Raw genomic sequence first — 15,653 nt, 5'->3', positions numbered from 1 at the left:
GATTTGACCACAGAGACGCGAATGTCGGCTGGCTTAACCGCAGTCTGTCATGGTAGAGTTTTTGCCCATTTGCCCGTTTCTTCACCCATTCACTCACATTCGTACAGTGTAACTCTGTGCAAACATCACTCGCACACTTCTGTCAGGGCTCAGTGTCTTGCCCAAGGACCCTTCAGCAGGCAGAATGCCAAAGCTACTCATTGTGAACTTACCACTGTCATATGAATCCAATGTACTTGTTGCAGCTTGTCACATTCTACATGTGCCTCATCACTTAGCAATACAGCTTGGGTGTCCTCCACAGTGATTTAACTTGATCAGTCACACAGACACAGGCTTTTTAAAGACTTGTGTTTATTCTTCTATCATCCCTGTAGTCTCACACCTCCACTGTGCTGTGTCCGCACCATCCCCGTGTCGCCATTGATCCGTTGTGTCAGAGCGTTCAGAATTATTGGCACGGCAGGTAGACAAGCTCCACGTGAGATAAATAAATCAAGGAATCAGCTGTTTCCCTTTGCTCAGAAAGATCAGAATTATTGCATGAAGTCAGATTCAGCTGAGAAAAGATGACAAAATTGTTGGCACTTTGTATTTTTTGGCATTCCCGCAAATGTGATACCTTTCGTTCCTGACAGGTCAAAGAACAATGGAATTTGAATACGAGACGATTTTTGGATTGGCAACTTGAGCTTTGCAGCTGTGACTTTGGCAGCCCTCATTTTCTAAAATGAAAATAGAAAGAATTTGATCTTAAGTGTTTTTAAATCAGTACCCAAACTCCCAAAGTCCACAGCCAGGGGAAGCTAGTCCACAGCCTGGGGAAGCTGGGTCGGGCTCGGCGTGTCAGATTGTGTCTGTTTTCGTGCATGTCATATACGTCCCTAGCCCTAGATGACAGTATAGAGTTCAAGGTAAAGTGACATGACCTGTTAAAGTCGGAGCTGCTGCTAGGTGTGTTTATTTTTGTAGTTATCTGCAACTAATGCCAATAATTCTGGAGCGCACTGTAAATATGATTCAGTGAGAAAAGTGCAATGTTCATATTGATCCATTTAACATAACAACACAAAATCTTTATTGACATAGAGAAGGTCTGATGGATAGAATTTGGCCTCACTGAAACCCACTGTATAAGTCGCCTTATTTACAGGCAACAGAAAACCCTGTCACATTGTCAAGCAGCATATGAAGTAACGGCCTCAGCGTGAAATTTAACAGCTTTATTGATATGTTTTTTAGCTCATGTCCTGGTGTTTCAAGGTGACCCCCAGCATCTGAACGTCACATGGAAGATCTGGCCTCTCTGGGCTGGGGGCGCTGCTGTTAGAGCCGATCTCAACTCTCGAGCCACTGTTTCCCACCCTGAGAGGCTGTGAGGATGGAGATTACTCTGCTCACCTCATACCCTGTTATATCATTCAAAAACAAAACTGAAAAATCTTCTGGCAGCCCAGAGTACATCGAAAACCCCATTGCATGAACAACAACATGGCCGTGTGTGTTTGTTTGTGTGTGAGAGAGAGAGAGGGGAGAGGGGAGAGTGTGTACTGCACAGCTCAACATCTTTAGTTGAAGTGCAGAGCACAGTGTCCAGAGTTCAACCTGTACTCGTCTATTCAGCACCATGAAATATTATGGGAGTGCACGGTGGCAAATGGGGGGGCCTCTCGGTCCACTTTGTGTTCCCTGGCTGCGTCTGTCTGGCTCGGGCTTTTCTCTCTCTGCGGTCCGGCCGGTTCACCACAGATGTCCTCGTCATGGCTGCTTGGGCCGCTCCAGCTTCATCAAGGGCTCCACGCTGTCAGAGTCGCTGTGGTGTTTTCTCTCTCGGGGGGGCTCGACTTTGCTGCAGCGCGTCCATGAGGGGGAGCGCATGTACCCACCTCTGGGCAGCACTGGCTGTTGGGAACCTGGGAACCAAACACACACAGTAACCGGTCACTAGACGTTCAGTAAATACTGACGCAGTGATTTGATGGAACCTAACATGGAAACAATGACACCTGTCGTGTTTTCCACTGCGTGAGCTTTAAATTTACAACTGTCTTTATGCTTACTGCCAAAAAAGCTCCTTCAAAGCTAAAAGCAACAATCTCCAGAGCTCGGACGCATGCCACTGAGCCCAGGGAAGACCATGGCATCATTTTACTTTGTGTTGTTCATTCAAAATGGCCGGTGTCACATTGATTTTGTGATCTCAAAAACTGTGAAAGTGACAGTGATCGGCTAAGACCGCGACACTTAATATCACTGCAGTGACTCTCAACACTGTCGCCTTTTTATGTAATTAGTGTATTAAATTGTGTTTTCTAAACATATTTCTAGTTTTGTTGCCAGTGCCACTTCACACCACTTGGTGGTGGTGTCCAACCAAGCGAGACCAGGACAAGGCAGCAGAGGGAAGAATGACTGACTGATAAAGAGTCGACACCTCACTCCACCTTTCACTGCCCTCATCACTCGAGTCTTGGCTCTCCTAAGTGAATGTTGTACTCAGTACGTGGCTCATACATCTCCCCAAAGCCACATCCACATCCTCGCACACGCTGGAGAGAGGAAGAGGAAGGGGAAGAGGGAAAAGACATATTGATCTTGGAAGATTGATGGCATCTCCGCTGGGTTTTAATGAGGAGGGCAACAACAACCTCCCCAGCAGCACAAAGCAGTCTGCAGCATTCGGTGTCACAAAGCCCTGCTGATGGTGACTGGTTATCTCAATATTATTACATGGATTCATAGCTTCAATGTATTTATATTGATGTATCTATAAAGCACATATTTATTCTCTCCCGTCATTGTGAGTTTTGTTCCGACTGCTGTTGGCCTGTTTGTGCCCTGACATCGAATTAAAAAGACTGACGAACAGGAATTCAGTAAAAAATATATCGAGACACAGACAGAGTGTGAGCACATCTAAGAAGCAAATTAAGAACAAACCTTTCCACGGTATAAATAGATTTTCTGTGTTTTCTGTCTCTTCTTTGAGTCTGTCGCTCTCTCTCTGTCACATACACTGAATACCCTGAGCTATTTGGTGCTCTGCTGTGTTCCGTCTGTGCCGCTGGCGAGCAGTCATCCAGATTCTTCAGTCAGCGTGTTGCTGCATAACTTATCGTTTCAGAAACACTAGACACTGTGAAGGCACAGACCAAACATGCTGCACAACACTACAGGATATGTTCATCTATCTGCACAAACAATCTCTTTCAGCCCATTATTTTGGGTGCATGCTCATCCTAGCACAACCCAACCAGTCTTGGTGAACTGGGGCATATATCTTTCTAAGACACTGAAATGGAATCTCATTAAAATCCTGCTGCGGCCCCAAAGGCAGCAAGTTGAGCTGGAGTCTGACCTTTCACATTCAAAGGAGCTTTACAGAGGGACTATAAAAGACATTGTTAGGTTCCCTAAAGGATAAGTCACATATGAGACAGAGAGACAGCCTCTCTATGGGCTAAAACTTCCCAGCATGCTTCAGTTATATGTTCAAAGCTCAGCTCCACTGCAGGTTTTTGGGATTCGATATTCCTACTTTGACATCAATAGGGCAGTTGTAGTGATAATATTCAAGTTTTTTTGGTGTTTCTGCTTGATACTGCCAACAAACAAATAGCAATACAAACACAATCCCCTTGGTGTGGGTAATGACATCATATTATTGATTGAGAATGATACACAAATGCTGTGGTCATCAAAAATCCATGGACGGACCATGAGTTTAATTCGATTTTGTTTTTCCTATTCATGTCCCCAAATTTATTGTTTCCCGATATTTTCATCTCTCCATCATTCGTCTATGAAAGACATCCTCATTCAAATCCTTAAAACAATCACCCTCTCTAAAGCACTTGACCGTGAAAACATCCACACAACAGACACACAATAGGTCATAGTTTGCAATGTCATCTGTTACTGCTCCCACAGCAAAGAATAGGAGGGGAAAGCCGTGCCTGGTAGTTTGTTGATGTAACTTTATGGTTCATCAAACTCATTTGAGCCTAAAAACAAAGAGCAAAGCAACTGGACAAAGTCGGCTTTTGTTCAGTGCCTCTGGAGCTGCTCTAGAACAAGTATGTTCACAGTATTCTGGATTCCAGCTGTGAAACACAATTGATCACATTCACTAGTTTTGCTTGAATTATCCCTGAAATGATCAAATACATATTAACCTTTGAAGCTGAAAATGGCTGAAAGTAAAGGGGAGGAACATAGGAATTGATCGAGCAGGAAAATGGAAAACTGAGTAAACATAAACAAACAAGACACATGTATCTATCAATAATGCAGTGATGTATAGTTATGCAAATTATGACAAGAGTGTAAATGGCTTTTGGAGGACTTTGTTTCTGCAGGGAAAAGTAAATTATTTAGGGACCTACATTTAGTATGAACTCACTTACCCGTCTCTTGTTCCTCTCCTCTTCTTCTCTCTACTTCTTTTAACCTCTCCTTCAACTCGTACCTTTCCCTCTACACACTCAGCAGTTTCCCACAGAGCCCAATGCTCACACAGCTCAGCTATAAATTACCTGACCCACATTGACAATACAAACTTTGACACAAATGAGATAAAGTGAATATGCTTTCACCCCGACTCTAAGATGACTGGTGACCTTATGAGCAAATAAACCAATTATATCTTCTGAAACTGCCTATGTCAAAAAAAATGTCACAGTATTTCAGGGTTATAGTTATAGCAGGTTTGTTTAAGACAAGAAAACTTGCCCTGCATGAAATTACAAGGTTTAATAATGAAGGAGGTTTTAGAGAATACGGATGAAACAGAACAGCTGGTACACAGCTGAGATTTGTGCAGTAAGTCCTCTCTCTCTATCTGTTTCTCTCTCTCTCACACACATGCAGACACACAAACACATACACACTCCATTGTCAGTTTACAAACTAAAAGAGTGGATTTGAAGAGTTTCCAGTTAAATAAAGGTTTAACAATAGTATCAATAATATAAATAAATGCTGTAAGCTTAGCCTAGCTTATGACATTAAGTTTGACAGAACGTGATTCTTCAGCCTTTATTTTGTGGCAAGAGACCAGATAGGTTTTGTTTACCTGTTTCAGAAGACGAAATATGTGCTTTGTGAGGCCTCAGTGACCTTGAACTTTGACCTTTGACCACTAAATTCTACTCAGTTCATCCATGAGTTCAACTGAACGATTGTACCAAATTTAAAAAAACTATCTCAAGGTACCCGTATTTTATGTCTTAAATGATTGAATACTTTTTTACGTGAATCTTATATAGATCTATAAGCAAAAAACATGAATGCTCAGACTCTCCCGTTCGTCTTCAGGCTTCTTGGTGACTGCATCTCTGTGAGATTGTTGTCTTTCCTCTCTAAAAACAAAAGTTGAGGCAGACATGGAGAGAGAGAATGACAATGAAGGAAGCTCAGAGGGGCAGGGTGGCAGAGGAGGAAGACTGTGTGTGTGGTGAGTGTGAGACATAAACAAGTCAAGAAGTAAGAGTCTTTGACAAAATCCTACGTCTGTCAAAAGGTTAAAGATTCAGCAGGAAGACGTATTTGCTGCTTTCTCAGAAGACTGATCTATTTTTATTTGTGATTTATTCAGGTAAAAAATAGAAGAGCGAGAGGGCACTGCTCAATGTGATAGTTAACAAAATTGATAAATACAATGTGTCATTCTGAGCAATTTAATCGTTACAGAACTCTTTCTCAGATATAAGGCAGTGTGAATTCAACCATGTCACATAACAGTGAATACAGCTGTCCATATGATGACAGCAGGACTTCATGCTGATTAACAAAGAGCAGAGCAGCAGTTGTGTTCTGCATCTGTAGTGGGTGTCAACAGCTGCATAGAGGGTGGGGGGGGGGCACTACAACTGTTAAATCTGCCCGCTGGCGGAACATTGACTCAGTGTGGAGAAAACTGTATGTTATGAAGTGTTGTTATTATCCACTAACCTGTTGTTTGAGGAAAGCATCATCAAAAATAGATCAAATTCTCTGAGAGTTTTGATGTGCAATGTGCTCAGTCATTATTGAGTTAATCAGAAGGCTGACGATTTATGAAAATGCATCAAATCTGAGATGGATGAATCAAATTGGTGTTTGGATTAACGTTAATTACCAACCAACCACCAACCAACCAAAAACCAACCAACCAACCACGACCCAACCACCAACCAACCACCAATCAACCACCACCCAACCACCAACCAGCCACCAACCAACCAACCAACCAACCATCTCTATATCTGTCTATCTATCGGTTGCAGTTTAAATAAATATGTCTGACACCACAGTTATAATAGTACTAGCAGCATGATTGGTGTACTTTTTTTAAATACTGCCTGACATTTTACTCGTCCACTCTTGAAACTAAGATTTTTATGAAAAAACAAATCCTTTCTTGCACAAAAGCTACGCCTCTGCACTAAATGCTGCAACCATCTTTAATTTACATTATTGGCTGTGGAGCTGGAGACAGCAGCATGCAGTACAGATGGTCCACTGGGATCATAACTCACACCTAACAAGCTGTGCTGTTATGTGGAACATTAGTATTAAAATGAAAACAGAGAGGAGGAGGTAGGGAGAGGAGGATGTTTACGAAAGAGGAGGTTTTATAATAAGAAATCTAATCGATTTGAGGAAAAGCCTTTAAGCCTATAATAAAGTATGTTTTGAGTGAGAAGTACCTCTATTTGACCTGATCAAATCTGTTTTGTGCATTTCAGTGAATTCAAACAAGTTGCGATCTCTGCATATAGGTCAGAATCCAACCTAAGGTTGTTTATCACCAGGAGAAAGACCATTAATTGTTCTCAAAGTAAACAGTACAAACAGTTGTTCACAGCTCTAGTTGATGATAGTATCACAACTGAAAACCTGACATCTTTTCAGAGTTTTATTTACCGTCAATGCACAGATTATACAATATATATGCAACGTTGTCTAAACTGTGTCAGAGGACCTTTAGATCTTGAGTTGCCCTGAGATCCTGTGTGCATGCTGAGAGGCAGCAGTGGGGGAGAGAGTTCACTGTCCGCATGCAGGATTAGGCTCCGATCATAAATAAAACATGGGAAAGATTTTTCTTAATTTTTGCAAATCATATAGAGAGACATGTGAGCTTTAACCCTTATACCTTCTGCTGGGACACACATGCAGAGGGAACTGTCTCATTACTATGCAAACATGTGCATGACACCCATATAGTGAATTTGATGACTATGTGTAGTGTAATCCCAGCTCAACACAAAATGCGTTTATTATATTTTCCAGATCCTCCTGCTCTTATAGATCATTGACCTTAAACATGCTCATACTCTTTATGGTTTTGTGTTTTACTCCTAATGAAAATCGTACCTTTCAGAAAACTGCAAAGCAATCATGTGAGCAAAGGCAGTGTTCTTTAATATTTTTGTTGGGCAAATTAAAATCTGTGCGAAGGCCACAAATTAGCAGAGCTGTCTGCACACTGGCAACACAATTCCTGTGTTAATGTGTCAGTTTGTTGCTAACAATATGTATAAACACAGTGTTTAAAGCAGGTCCTACCTGTTGGGAACTCGTTGTGGTTTTCGTCATCAGAGTCAACAAACACTTCAGCCAGTTCCTGGTCAGACATGTCAGTCAGCTCAGTCAGGTCCAAGAGGTCAAAGTGCACCTCTAATGAAGATACACTACTCAGTGGTTCTATGAGGCAGAGAGAGAGAGGGAGAAAACACCATCCTTTTATTCTGGAAGGGAGTTGAGAGATTGAAATCATTAACACATTTTTGCTGATTGAGCCACAGAATACATTTCTTTGTGGTGAGGGTTAATTTTGCTTGTCTGTTATGGACACTGAGTTCATAAATCCATCGTTGTAATATTGCTCTTGAATATTGACATGCTCATAATTAGATCCATGGCTTTATCTTACGATTCTTTCATAAAATCTGCTCCAACAAAGATCATTTTCACTCTTTGATCCAATTTTAATCTGCACGTCTCTTGAAAAGCTGAGTGTTGACCTTTTCGTGTTTGAGTAGATTTCTTCAATCTGCCGCTGAACTTGCTTGAAACACGTGTTGGACTCGGTGCAACTGAAAATAGCCCCTTCTTAAATGCACTGTGAGCTCCATTTTCTCCTGGGTGTGTTGCACTTGTTCATTGCTGCACAAGCCTCTGACTCTTTAGCGGGCAGGCCTCTCTGCTTCTGCAATCAACAGGGTCAGCATCACGTACAAGGGGCATCAAGCCAGCCCGTGCATTCCAGTCACCAACACTGACATTTTAATACAAATGTAAAGTATAATGTATTCAAAGAATCTTTAAATATCTGATTGTATCTGCATCCCACAAGTTAGGAGCGAACTGTGTGTAACAGAGCTGAACCGCTCCTCCATTATAGTGAGAAAAATGTTAGGACTCTTCACTTGGGGAGATGGATGTGTGTTTGTATTTCCTAATGTATCAGTGGATGCTGGGCTGCCATGCTACAACTACTCTGAATGTGTTATGGATTATGTGACAGGTTGAAAGCTGTTTTTGTCGGGTGTTGTTTTCAGGCGACACCTCAGGCCAAAAGAGCCCACTCCGCTGCCGCTGCTCTTTGTCTGCTCCCACATTTGATTCCCTGCATCACCCTCCTGATAGAGCGCATATTGATTTGAGAAGGGCTGATCATCATGCTGAAGCGTTAGTAGGTCACGGAGTCGTGTTTGAAATATGAGTGAAAACACTCATCACCTCAAATGCCAGGAGACAAGTGGGATGCAATTTTAAGGAAGCAGGGACTGTGTGAGATTACAAATAAGAATTGAGCAATGAGCATCATGGTTCTTTACCTAGAGATGAAAAAACACTAAGACCCAATTAATCTGCTTAATCATGCCACAGAGTGTGTGGCCAGCACAGAAACACTATATTGGAAATTCCATTTACCTCTGCCAAGCAGGTTATGTTTTCATCCATGTGTTTGTTGGTTGGTTGGTTTGTTTGTTTGTAATCTGACATAATTATGGAACTGATATGTGTACAATATTCTGTAGATCCAAATAAAGATTTACATTTTATGAATTTAAATGTGGTTTCATAATGTTCAGTGGAAGGTAAGGTAAGATATGGTATGGTACGGTATGGTATGGTATGGTAGGGTAGGGTATGGTATGGTATGGTATGGTATGGTATGGTATGGTATGGTATGGTATGGTATGGTATGGCATGGTATGGTATGGTATGGTATGGTATCGAATGGCATGGTATGTTAAGGTAAGGTAAGGTAAGATAAGATGACATAAGGTAAGATAAGATAAGAAAGGCTAAGGTAAGGTAAGATAAGATAAGATAAGATAGGGTAACAACATAAGCTGTCAGGAGCAGTACTCATCAGTCTGCACTATTTTATATTCCAAGCTTTTCTGTTTGATGCCTGAAAGTGGTTGTTTATATTCACTGCAGAAACACTACTGAATGCAATGTGGTGACAAGCATCGTTTAGAATCTGTTCTTTTATTGACTTTGTGAATATTTTTTTACCTTCCACTCAGGCTGCAAGCACAGACCCCTTTTTCATGAAGAGTGAAGGAAGTGGGGGCAGTGAAACAGGGAGGCAGGGAAATGTGGAGGAGGACATGAAGAGACAAGAGAGAGAAAGGCAGGGAGAGATGAAACAAGGTAAGAGTGTAAAACAATAAGAGAGAAAGAGAAGAAAGAGAAAGTAGATGAAAAAGATTGTAAAAGACGGTGTTTTTTAAGAGGTTCCCTTACATTTTGTTCATCTTTTGAACTGGTTATATGATTATTCCCACTCTACTGCACTTGTTCCCAACGTCTCAGCCCCCATCTCCCTTCTTCCTTCTCCCACACCCTCTCCTTGAATAATTGATCAGTGCGTTTTCTCTCCCAGGCAGAAACAACTGCCTCCATCTGAAAAGCCAGTCAGGGGAGGAATGAGATGTCAGCTGGGACGACTGGCAATGGAGAATTCACGCTGAGATGAAAAACAGAAGACTTTGTGTCTGAGGCAGATGAATGACGTAAACTTCTTAAAGCAAACACACAGCCTGGCTCCTGTTTTCCTGCCTGATACCGCTTCACTTTTTAAGCATGTCCTTAATCTCACTTCCTTTAATGTGAGTGAAATAAAGTAAGAATAACACATGAATAAAAAACGATTGTTTGTGTGCTCTCGATTTGATGTGCTTTCATTGTCAGTCCCGTTCTTTCCTCTCTCTTCGCCCAGAAAAGTACAGATGGATTAACTGCCGGAACAAAGGATTGGGAGGGAGGGCGAAAAGGAGGAGTTCACGTCTGGGAGAAAAGGAATAAGGGAGCAGAGAGGAGGTGCTTGCATGTCAGTGTGTAATGACTAGTGTGTAATCCCCCTCCCACTCGTAAGGGCCCTGAGGTCAACAAGCAGCCTGAACAACTTCATCATAATGATGTCGTCTGGACCTTGTTGGAATGAAGACGACTGAGACAAGGCTCAGCTACAGAGAGAAAAACAGTAAACACACATTTGCCAAGATGTACATTAATTTCTCCATTACATTTTTTCATCATTTATCATAAACATATTAACCGGTTCCAAAAATAATGAAAGGCTTCTATGCAAATCTATCAAAATGGAGTACATCATCATCATGCTATGTTATTTGAATCCAATATTTCTGTTCTACCTTGTCTAGTCAATTAAATTTTTTTGTATGGCACTAAATTATAACATGCTTTATCTCAAGGCACTTTACTTATTCAGGTTGAGAGCAAAACATTTAGAGAAACCCACCAGTTCCCACAATTAGCAGCACTTTGGTGACTGTGGGATCAAACGGCCACATTAACTGGAGGCAATTGGAACTGAACCAGATTCACTGTGTGCGGCCATCCCATTAGTATTATTGGGATTATTTTTAATAAACTTGTTTCCAAAAAAAGCAATGGGTGAAAACAGAACCTCTTTGGTGGAGGTTATATTCTCCATTATCTCAAATATTAAAAAGAGTTTAAACGTTGGAATTGATCTCTTCTGATCTTTCGATGACGCAGAATGAGGTTCTGGTCATTTTGTTGAAATCGTGCCTCTCCGGGACAGGATTTACCAGCTTTGTGTAAATATTTTAACCACCAATGGTTTTTCATTGTGTTGATCTTGACCCGTCTTTCTCTCCCTCTACCTCTCTTGCCACATACTATTAGCTGACCTGCCAGGTAGCATGGCTGTATAGTGGGTCACATTAGCCTTTGGATGAGTTGTCTCTGAAAAAAAGTGTTGGGTTAGTGGAGCAGATAAAGGCTTCCTTGTCACCCATGTAGCCCCAGTATCCGTGTATCTATGCCCTGGGCTCCGAGTCTGGCACGTACAGGGACGCCTCTGTGTGGGACTGATGCACAATGAGGCCTTTCAACCAAGGCTACACTGCAGCAGCCTCTGAGACTGTGGGACCAGAATACCCAAAGCAGGCAGTGATCGTTCAGCTGGTTTCAGGATCACTAAGATCTACCTTGAGGATGTCGACTGTTCATACATTAATGCCCCACAGGCCTATAAGCTATGAGATTCATTATGAGTTAGATTGATCCATTATGGTCAGTATTTACAGAGAGAGGATATTGTCTGTCGACCTTCCTCATCTCCTCCTTTGTTGAAGTCGACTCTTGCTATTGATTACCTTGCTTGTGGCAATTTCCACCAATAATTAGCCCACCTCTTTACCACTAATGAATATTCAACACTGTTAATAACTCTCTCTCCGTTCCTATTTCCCTGGTACTCACGTCTCTTCTCAGTGATGTGCAGCAGGCTCGCAGTGTGCCCCGACAGGCTGCCCTCCTCCTCCCCTGCTGAGTGCTGGAACAAGTCCTTGGATAGGTCGGCTGAGCTGGAGGGCTTCAGCAGCTTCTGGATGTCTTTATTGGGCTCTATTAGCACCGAAAAAGAGAGGGAGGGGAGTCAAAGGTCGTGCTAATGGGTTTTCCACAGAACATTACATTAGCTCATTTACTTTACTGCAGATCTGACGTCTAGATATGACCCAGAATATTTGAAGGCATCAAATATCTGCAGAAACAGACATTGGAGTAATGTGGACGAACTGAGGAATGGAAAGAAACCAATGTCTGTCCATCGTGATCTGTGATTATACTCTCTAGGTGTTTTCCAACTCAATAACCAAATCAAAACCTTACAGTAATACTGAACTCTCCACAGTGGAGCAGGGGTGAGCACGCTCAGTTTCGAATGGAGCCTTTATGGGGGCGGCTGAGGGGGTAGAGCGGTTGTCTTCTACGAGGGTCGGCAGATTGATCCTAGTCCTTCACATCTGCATGCCAAAGTGACCTTGGGCCAAGTACTGAGCCCCAAGTGGCCCCTCATAGAAAAAGTGCTGCACATACATGCACTGTATGAATGTGTTTGAACGGGTGAATAGCCTGTACAGTAAAGCGCTTTGAGTGGTCGTCAAGACTAGAAAAGCGTATTTTAAATGCAGACCATTTACCATTTATCTTTCTGCGTTGGTTTTCTCCAGGTACTTCGACTTACGCCCAGAGGGCAAAGATGTCCAGACTGGGAATAGGTTCACTGGAGACTCTAAATGGTCTTGGTGTGAGTGTGAATGGTTGTTTGTCTCTACATGTCAGCCCTATGATACACTGGCCCAGCTCTCGCCCAACATCAAATTGTAATTGGCTCCGGCTAACCCCTGCATCACTTGAAGAACAAGGTATAGATATTGGATGGAATTTCAGGATATGTTTTTCCTTTTAAAATACTTGTTTAAGAACAGTCATGAAATCTATATCCGTCTTCACTCTCATACTGGTTTACATGACTGTTGGCAGACATCTTTTTCAACAGTCATCCCAGATACTGTTATTTCTATGAGGAAAATGTTCTCTAAGAGCCTGACTGTGCTCTTCGCTCAAGCCAACTGAAAAACATCTCAAACATTCATTCAAAATAGAAAACCGTGTCCACACAGGCTGTTGAACACAGGCTGTCTGAAAATAGAAATGCACTTTAAATAGCATCTCTCCAAATGCGAGAGTGTGCACGAATTCTGAATTGTTTAAACCTGATCAAGGTTTAATGTTCAACTGTTTGACCGAGCTGAAGTGAGCACAGAGGCATGAATCCTCAAAATTTGTAAATAGCTAGAACTTTCAAACTAAGCTACATAAAATGATGGACGACAATTGTACACATTTATAACTGATATTTAAAAAATACAAGAAAAGAGACAACATTTGTTATGATGTCAGCAGTGAGGCTTTTTTCATGAAAGCATGCAGATTGGATAAAAGCCGTGTGGGAGTACAGCATGGTTTCCTGCGGAGCCTCACCAGATGGCTGGTACAATTTTTACTTGCAATATGTTCTAAAACTTTTGAATTTCTCCTTTCAGACAAGAAGTGTGTTAAATCCAGGGCCAGGCCTAATTAACGATGGGTTTTGATTTCACCCGGAGAGGCTCATTGCTTGTTTGATCGATTTGCCGGGCGAGGAGAATTACCTCTGTTGTTATAATGAAATGTTCTGTCAATATTTAGACTGTCTGTCAGCTCCGCATGGTGTCCCCTTCGCCTCACCTTCTTCAGCAAACACTAACTGTAGAGAATAGATCCTGCAGATTTCTGTTCCTGGCCATTTAGACACTTCATTAGTGGAGCACAGAATGATTACCCAATATTGTAAAAGGGGTTTTTCTTTATGTTTTTACAGAAAGTCACAAGCATGATGGTGAAATGGTTATCACTGTCGCCACAAAACAAGAAGGTTCTTGGTTCAAATTTTGAATACATTTTTTGGGAGTTTGCATTTTCTCTCTGTGCCTATACGTGGGTTTTATATAATCTGGCCACATTTCAAACACATGTTGATTAGGGTTAGATTGATGAGTTGGTGTGAATGTGTGAAGTGTGGATGACTGTTTGTCTCTGTATGTTGGCCCTGAGATACACAGGCGACCTGTCCAGGGTGTACACCACCTTTCGCCCAATGCAATTGGTGACCGGCAATGGCTGACTTTAAGGAGAAGCAGTACAGATGGATGGATGGATGTCACACTGTTTTGGTGACAACAGATGTACATTCCTTCCAAGACGTGCTTGTATTAAAACTTGGGATGACAAAAATAAATCTCTCAAGAATGCCTGTGTATTTATTCTGGCTCTCACAGAGAGAAGAAAAAGGGCATTCCAGTAAGTCAGGGTGTTATCCGCATGGAAAAGAAGGACAAGTTTACACAGATGGCCTGATCCAGCTGCCACCTGCTGAGCTGACAGTAAGAAGCTCGAGTAAACCATGAGAATATAAAACAGTGTCAGTGAAGGACAGTCAGCTATGGCACCTGTGCCCTTTCCAGGCGCAAGGCTATGACCCCGTGCTGAGCTGTCAGCCATGACTGCCTGTGAATCAGCTATGCCATAGACGGACAGACGGAGGGGGGGGGGGGGGGGGGTTCTGTACATTTGCCAAAAGTTCATTCAACCTCAGTGTCTCGGTTCAATAAACCAATTTCACTGTGCAGCTCAGACAGAATCATCGTACTAACTCAACACCCTTTTCGCCAAGTCATTGTGCTGCTTGTTGATTTATATCTCTACCTTGCATCCTTCGACAGTTTATCATGTTTTTGGTGCATTAATATTAATCATCATGCTAATCCTGTACCAGAAAAGCTGCTGTGTCCGAACACTTGCTCTCACACCTAGTTACCCCTTTCTGTAATACATCATAATAATGATGCCCCTCTAATTGAATATTATCTTAATGAATGAATGCTATTCCACTTTGTCATGGGCAGGTCATTCAGGCCATGGCTGAGAAACCATATGGTTTATAAACTGTGGTGGAATGCATACTGTGGGCTCAGAGGAAATAAACTCTATTACTGCTTTACCTCACTTTGCACCTTATGAGATTCATATCTTTTTATTTATCAAGGCAAATGTTGTTATCCATCAGAGCACAGGAAGGTCAGATGACTTAGAAAGCTGACTATACTTTGCATAGTTGAATTATCAGCCTTTTCAGTGTTTAGCTGTTATAGAACAATAGAAGCACTGATGCATTCTACGTACAGTGTCCCCACACAGCATAGCCTCACACACAAAAGCCATATACATCCACTGTTGTATCAGTCCAGCTTTTGTATGGTTGGTCTACAGTGTGTGGGCATAAAAAATACCTGCAGATTGGATGTATTATTGGTGCAGGAACCGTTCACAGAATATTTCCCATATTGCAAAAATGATGACAGAGAGACACATACAATTAACACCACAAGTCATGCACAAGGCAGATACACCCTGAAACAACCATGCATGGTCTAATGTAACACAGGGAAAAGAAAGAACAGAAAATGGCTCTTACCTGGGCTCCCTGCCCCTCCCTGTGCCTCCATGCAGCTTAGCAGAGAGAGTCCTGCTGTTCACCACACCAGCATCGGAGAGTGCAGGAGACAGACAGGGAGGGAAGAAAAGAGAGGCAGGGGAGGCTGTGTCTGCCTGTGTGTGTGAGAGTGTGTGTGGTGTGCGCATATGAGGGGGGAAAGCAAGGGTGGGTAGACACAGCGAGACCCCAGCTTTCCAAAGACTGCTCCTCCTTCTTCTCCTTCTTTTATATTGTGCTCTGTAATTCAATATTTCCCAAACAGGTGATGTTGGTTTCTTCA

General features: G+C 42.2%; 1 protein-coding gene across 1 annotated transcript; it reads right to left on the bottom strand.

Moving 5' to 3' along the window:
* Positions 1 to 358: 358 nt before the first annotated feature.
* dbndd1 (dysbindin domain containing 1) lies at positions 359 to 15,383 on the bottom strand. Its single transcript, XM_061068662.1, has 4 exons — positions 15,353 to 15,383; positions 11,755 to 11,898; positions 7,552 to 7,689; positions 359 to 1,913 (listed from the first exon to the last, which is right to left on the bottom strand). The coding sequence occupies exons 1-4, from the start codon at positions 15,381 to 15,383 to the stop codon at positions 1,759 to 1,761; spliced, it is 468 nt and encodes a 155-aa protein (XP_060924645.1). The 3' UTR covers positions 359 to 1,758.
* Between the last annotated feature and the right edge of the window lie 270 nt (positions 15,384 to 15,653).

The sequence above is a fragment of the Limanda limanda genome, chromosome 3 (assembly GCF_963576545.1).
Source record: "Limanda limanda chromosome 3, fLimLim1.1, whole genome shotgun sequence".
NCBI classification, from domain to species: Eukaryota; Metazoa; Chordata; class Actinopteri; order Pleuronectiformes; family Pleuronectidae; genus Limanda; species Limanda limanda.
Note: the sequence above shows the minus strand (reverse complement) of the source record. Positions and strands in the feature narration are given on the sequence as shown.